The sequence below is a fragment of the Cydia splendana genome, chromosome 10 (assembly GCF_910591565.1).
Source record: "Cydia splendana chromosome 10, ilCydSple1.2, whole genome shotgun sequence".
Lineage (NCBI taxonomy): Eukaryota > Metazoa > Arthropoda > Insecta > Lepidoptera > Tortricidae > Cydia > Cydia splendana.
The window spans coordinates 6,091,739-6,098,502 of NC_085969.1; the positions used below are offsets into that span (position 1 = coordinate 6,091,739).

The 6,764-nt window shown below is 37.4% G+C and overlaps 2 protein-coding genes across 2 annotated transcripts; one reads left to right on the forward strand and one right to left on the reverse strand.

The window, feature by feature from the left end:
* Positions 1-2,973: 2,973 nt before the first annotated feature.
* LOC134794495 (cytochrome c oxidase assembly factor 5) lies at positions 2,974-4,336 on the reverse strand. The gene is made up of 3 exons (XM_063766307.1): positions 4,137-4,336; positions 3,902-3,997; positions 2,974-3,132 (listed from the first exon to the last, which is right to left on the reverse strand). The coding sequence occupies exons 1-3, from the start codon at positions 4,242-4,244 to the stop codon at positions 3,091-3,093; spliced, it is 246 nt and encodes an 81-aa protein (XP_063622377.1). The 5' UTR covers positions 4,245-4,336; the 3' UTR covers positions 2,974-3,090.
* Positions 4,337-4,601: 265 nt separating this feature from the next.
* LOC134794142 (probable cysteine--tRNA ligase, mitochondrial) lies at positions 4,602-6,252 on the forward strand. Its single transcript, XM_063765847.1, has one exon. The coding sequence runs from the start codon at positions 4,701-4,703 to the stop codon at positions 6,228-6,230; it is 1,530 nt and encodes a 509-aa protein (XP_063621917.1). The 5' UTR covers positions 4,602-4,700; the 3' UTR covers positions 6,231-6,252.
* The last annotated feature ends 512 nt before the right edge of the window (positions 6,253-6,764 follow it).

A 6,764-nucleotide genomic window follows, 5' to 3' on the forward strand; every position in this document is an offset into this window, starting at 1 on the left:
CGAATACTAAGAAAATGGTAAGTTTTTTACACAATATGAGCCTCAATCAATATGTTACTAGCCCAACTCACTTCACAGATCACTCTGAGACAATTTTAGATCTTATATGTAGCAATTGTAGCGTTACCAACTTGAAGGTTGATCACGTCCCAGATCTTAGCAGCCATGCATTTATCTCTTGTAACTTAAGCGTTAGAAAACCTAAGCCGTTGCCTAAGTTTATAGTGTACAGACCTTTGAAAGATATCGTCTTGAATGAATTTAATGCTTTTACTCAATCTGTCAATTGGGATCGACTTTTAAACGATAATATCAACGACTCCGTACAAGCTTTTAATGCATACATACTGTACATCTATGACACATATGCTCCAATTAAAAAATCCCTAATTAAAAAACAAGGATACCCATGGATAACACCTACGGTAAGGGAAATGATGAAACTGAGAGATGAAGCCCACTCTAAATTTCGCACGTCTAAACTAGATTCCCATAAACTGTATTACAAGCAACTAAAAGGTGTCGTAAATGAGGCTTTGTGGTCTGAAAAAAAGGCATACTTCCAACATAATATTAATAATAGTTCAAAAAATCCTCGACAACTATGGAAAAATATTAAACGTGATATTGTTAGCTTCAATTCAAAACAGTATAATCTTCCTCCCAATTTAAATGACCCAAATTTAATCAATGCTCATTTCCTTACTCTCCCAGGAAATGATAGTGTCGCGATCTCTGAACTTACCTTTTATGAATTTAACCGCTTCGGCGCGTCTTCATTTAGCTTAAAACCGGTGAATGAAGCTATTGTTTCCAAAATTATCATGAAAATTAAGTCAAATGCCCAAGGTGCAGATGGGATATCACGTGACATGATCATACTGACACTACCACATACCCTGAAAATTATTACAGCTTTAGTCAATAAGTCTATCCAAACTGGAGTTTTTCCGGATATGTGGAAGGAAGCACGAATCAAACCAATTCCTAAAAATAATAACCCGGCTGATTACAAGGATCTCAGACCGATCAGCATTTTACCATTTCTGTCCAAAGTAGTTGAAAAAATCGTTTGTCAACAAGTAACGGAGTATCTTAATGCTAATGGGATCTTGCCTGAAAAACAATCCGGGTTTAGAGCAGGTCGTAGTACAGCGACAGCACTACTAGATGTCGTCGACGACATTTTGTCAGAGGCAGACCTTGGAAACGGAACGTTATTGGCTTTACTGGACTTTTCGCGTGCATTTGATACAATTAATCACAACCTACTTATATCCAAGCTTGCTTACTATGGATTCGACTCTGTTGCGCTGAAATGGTTTTCCAGTTATTTAGAAGACCGTTCTCAAAAGGTGGAACTGTGCAGTGAAAGTGGTACCTATAGCTGTTCTGTGGCCTCACCTGTTCCTCGGGGAGTTCCACAAGGCTCAATATTAGGGCCAATATTATTCATTCTGTATAGCGCGGATATAGTAAACTGTTTAAAGAATTGTAGCTATCATATCTACGCCGACGATCTACAAGTATATTTGCCATGTCAACCCAGTGAAACCTTAGTTACGGTGGACGCCATTAATCGGGACCTGAATCGCATAGCCGATTGGTGCTTACGTAATAACTTAGTTTTAAATCCAAAAAAATCTAAATTTATGGTTATAGGCACTAATAAACAAAGGCAAAAAATTAATGAGTTTGTACCACAATTAAAAATAAGAGATGATAATATTGAACAAGTTACAGAAGCTAAAAATCTGGGAGTGATCATGGATGAAAACTTAAGATTCCATAATCATGTTTGCGATGTTGCTAAAAACTGCTTCTATAGGCTTAAGATCCTGTACCAAGTTCGGAATTACTTATCCATAGACCTCAGAATTACTCTATGCGAATCACTGATATTATCAAAACTTAATTATGCTGACACAGTTGTAGGTCCCTGCCTCTTATCTCACACAAAGAAAGTGATTCAGAGAGTCCAAAATGCCTGTGCACGTTACTGTTTTATAATTCCACCAAGAACTCACATAACTCCATATCTTAACAGAAGTGATCTCATGAACATGGAATCTAGGCGCTCTCTCCACTTTGCTTGCCTACTGTTCGGGATTGTGAAATCTCAAGCACCTCGATACCTGCATGAGAAACTCCGGTTTTTGCAGCGCCAAAGGATATCTACACTTCTCATGTGCCCCAAACACAAAACTGCAGCATTTCGTGGCAGTTTTAAGTACACCGCCACAAAATGCTGGAACAACCTCCCGCCACCTTTCAAGCAATTAACTTCCTTGCAAGCTTTTAAAGTAAAACTAAAAAGTTATCTTCTCTCTAAGCAAAAAGTAGTGTCAGAGTAATTTCATTTAAAAAAGCATAAAAAATATACAGAAAGTCAACAAGAGCAGTAATTTCGAATTTTAGGTAGATACTGTAACTATTTATAGTTTGTCAAAGGTCTGTCTCATTTCAATCATAGACAGAGAGAATCATACTATCTTTGTCTTACACTAGTACTAGCACCCAAAAGAAAAGGATGAGTATATATTATTTATTTATATTATGTATATAAGTAACACTTTCCAGGCCATGCTAGTCATACTATCACTTGATGTCAACTGCTTCATTGTCGCTTCGCTATTTATTGTCGTAATAATTAGTTACCTATAGTTTTATCTTAATAACTCTACTGTAGCTGGTAGCTGCGCCCAACTACGCTCCCTACAGGTGTTCACGGAAGACCAGCGTCAGGTACTACTCCAGTAGAACCTGGCATTATGCTGAGTGTTCACCTTTTTCAGTGTATGGTTACAGTGTACAAGTTAGTTATAAGTGTTTTTTTTTCTTTCTGTGTATGTATTGTATAACTGTGTACTTATACTGAAATAAATGGGATTCTATTCTATTCTATTCTATTCTATATTGACTTTTCAATAAAGATTAAAAGAAATATATTAGACTATTTTGTTAAAAAAAAAATTCATTCTTTTTTGTAACTTTATTGGAAAACAAGAATTAATATTTAATACTACACATTTGTTGTTTTAATAGTAAAATAATAAACTAAACTTTAGTAATGAATGATCATACATAGCTTCAGTATCCTCTGTGCCCTCGAAATCTTCTTCTATTATCCAACTGAAAGAGTCAAACAAATACATAAGAAATTTTATATAACTACAATTGGATTTGATTGGAAACTCAATTCATTCCTTATTACAGGATGTAGTGCATAATTGTTTTCCATCGTATTTTCTCGGAAACATTCGTATTTGTCATGCTACTTCAGTCAACCTCAGTACTTTTTGTACCAAAACTGACTCAAAACACAGGACACGTTTGTACGTTTCTGTGAAAATCCGATGGAAAATAATAGGGAATATTACACAAAATTCTGCATAGGGGGCGCCACTACCACTAGCCATCACAATCTGGGGTCTGCCGCGAAACAAAATAATCAAAATTTCTTTATCTAACCCCTCTATCACTCTTGCATATTCAAGCGAAAAAGAGGCAGATAACTAAATTTCGATTTTCGCATTTCCCGGTAATCGGTAAGCTCTTGTTAACAAACCGCCTTGATGCATCAATGTCATATTATTGTCTGTGAAAACTTGTACAGTATGTATAAGTTACTAATATTCTATGGTTTACTAGCTAGCTTAGTGCTGCACTCTGCAGTAATACCCCCTGCAGTAAAACTGGTCTCTATTTTTTTCAGACTAAGGGCAGACTGCGACTGTAATTTGTACGGGAACTGCACGCCGACTGCACGCCAACTGCAACGTCGGCGTTCCTGCAGTTCCCATACAAGTTGTTGCAGTTGCAGTCTGTCTGTGGCGTCTGTATCGGCCCTAAGATTTTATTTGTATTTATAACTGTAAACATAAACGTTATTTGTACTTACCAAGGATCGTTTGCACTCAAAGAAAGCCTGTCGCAGTTGCATGCATTCATCTCCAACTTCCCCCAACTTTAAACATTCTCGAGGTGTTTTCTTGCCCTGAAAATGTAAAAAAATCTTATTAGTCTTACAAGAAAACGCCGTCTAAATCGCGTTTAACTTATAAAACATTGTTTAGAAATCAAATAATTAAACTAATCCAAAAACCATAAATAAAAGGTCATTGCCAAAAACTAACCTTTTTGCAGCAATCCGTATTTAACAAACACATCTTGAGATCAGCTCTGATGCCAGCACAGGGTGACTTGTCGGCAAGTCCTATTTCATCTGGAGCGAAAACAACCATTTTCTGTATTGGTTTTCTATTACATTTGCATGAATCTTCTAATTTGTTGATTTCTTTACTCGATTATTTCAACAGTAATCACAAATCTAACAACAAACGTCACATGTGACAGATGTCAAAGTCATGCCGCCAGCATCCTTGGTACAATGCCTCAAGGGCCTATTTTAGATTTAAGCTAGTTATTAATTTCGTTTAGTAGTACCACTGTATATATATTGTATGTAAATAAAGTCAAATTGCATGTTTAAGACCACTTTAATCCGATCGATGGTAAAACAGTGGGCGTTTTTATAAATATGTCAAGTAGAGTCAAGGTTCAAAAGTCCAATCAGCTGTTTAATGACAGATGACACAATTTGATTTGGTCAAGGCCGCTTGCAATGAACCTATCTAATAATTGCTTTAATAATAAGTCTTTGTTTACTCGCGACAGTCGTGATTGTACACAAATTAACAATGAGAAAGATCATACCAGTATTCTCCAGGAAACTATCTCATGTTTGCTCCTTAAAGCCTTATAAAGAGACGAAATGGATGATGCCGAATGGGAATCCTATCGGGGCGTACGTGTACAACTGTGTGGCTGATCAGAAAGTGCCTGTGATCCTCAACGACCCTAACATCGCAACGTGGTACTCCTGCGGACCCACCGTCTACGACTCCGCCCATCTAGGCCACGCAAGTTGCTATGTTAAAATTGATATTCTACAGAGAATACTTAAAGAATTCTTAAAAATTAAACTCGTCACTGCCATGGGTGTCACGGATATCGACGATAAAATAATTAATAAGGCCAAAGAGACTAATTCGGACTTCAGGATTGTAGCGAAACAATACGAGCATGAGTTCTGGCTGGATATGGCCAGTTTGAATGTCGAAAAACCACTCATAGTTGCGAGGGTCTCAGACCATGTCAACTCCATTGAAACTTTCATTCACAAAATCATTGAATCTGGAATGGCTTATGTTACTAAAGATGGTTCAGTGTATTTTGACACTGAGAAATACAATGCTTACGGTAAGTTGCAGAAAATGCAAGATGCAGGTGAACCAGCAGATCAGTACAAAAGGAACAAGATGGACTTTGCTCTGTGGAAAGCTCACAAGCCTGGGGAGCCATCTTGGAAGGCCTCATGGGGTGAAGGGAGGCCCGGCTGGCATATAGAGTGCTCGGCCATGGTGAGCAAGTTCTTTGGGTCCCAATTAGACTTTCATGCTGGAGGAATTGACTTGCAGTTCCCTCATCATGAGAATGAGGAGGCCCAGTCCTGCTCCTTCCACAACACCAAGCAATGGGCCAACTACTGGATACACATAGGTCATTTGCAACTGAAAGGTGACAATAAAATGTCTAAATCCTTGAAGAATACCATCAGCATACCACAGATGCTGTCTCAACACAGTGCCGACACATTCAGGATGGCTTGCCTTATGTCCAACTATAGATATCCAATGGAATACAGTGATGAGTTGATGAAAACTGCTGAAAGTGTACTAAATAAATTCAAATTCTTCCTCAAAGATGCATACAACTATGTCAATAACAATGCAACAGAAAATGGTGACTATAAATATCAAATACTTGATAGCTTGCAAAGTGTTGAAGAATTAAATCTAGAAGTTCTGCGATCAGATTTTGATACCGCCAGCTGTATTAATAACTTACTAAACTTAGTTATAAAGACAAATAGAGTGATGAAACTTGAGAATTCAGAGTTTTATCCAATTCCAGTTTTACTGATAGCAGAGTATATCACTAATGTTTTGACAAAATTTGGGCTCAAATTACAGGATAGCTCGGAGAATGGAGTACCAAACAATCTCATAGACACCCTGGTAGAGTTCAGACACACTGTGAGACTAAATGCATTGAACAGAAAAGACAAAGAGTTGCTGAATGCCTGTGACATTGTCAGAGATAAAATGAAGGCAATAAAAGTACAAATTAATGACAGTGAAAAAACACCTTCCTGGGTATTGAAATAATAGTTATTTGTACAACAAGAGATCAAAGTTTGATATTTCTTCGAGTGCTTATTTTGAGTCCCGTGCAAGCGAAAGATTCTATAATAGATTCACGAGCGTAGCGAGTGAATCTAATTTAGAATCTTGAGCGTAGTAAGGGATTCAAAAGCGCACGAGATGTAAATAACTTTGATCTCGTGTAGTACACAAAATTTTTCACCCTAAGCAGTGAGAACATACCTAGAGGGACCTGAGGGACAGAGATAATAGAACCCAAGTATATCGAACTTGTATTAGACCCCGCATGTTGAAATGACTATAAAGGTCACTTGAATGTCATTTTGTCTCACTCAGTGAGCAAAATCGCATTTTTCTCACTGAGTGAGACACAATCAGTGAGCAAAATGCGATTTTGCTCACTGAGTGAGACAAAATGACTCAGTGAGCAAAATCGCATTTTGCTCACTGTTTTTAAGAAGCAAAGTACCCTTGTTCGAGCTGCTGAGGTGAAAAATAATTTACAGTATCGAACTTCTGTTCATCTCTCTAACAGAA

Coding starts and splice junctions, on each gene's coding strand:
- LOC134794142 (XM_063765847.1), top strand. CDS start 4,701: ATGAGAAAGATCATACCAGTATTCTCCAGGAAACTATCTCATGTTTGC.
- LOC134794495 (XM_063766307.1), bottom strand. CDS start 4,244: ATGGTTGTTTTCGCTCCAGATGAAATAGGACTTGCCGACAAGTCACCC. Junction 3,998..4,136: donor ATACGGATTGCTGCAAAAAG/GTTAGTTTTTGG, acceptor TTACATTTTCAG/GGCAAGAAAACACCTCGAGA. Junction 3,133..3,901: donor TTGAGTGCAAACGATCCTTG/GTAAGTACAAAT, acceptor TGACTCTTTCAG/TTGGATAATAGAAGAAGATT.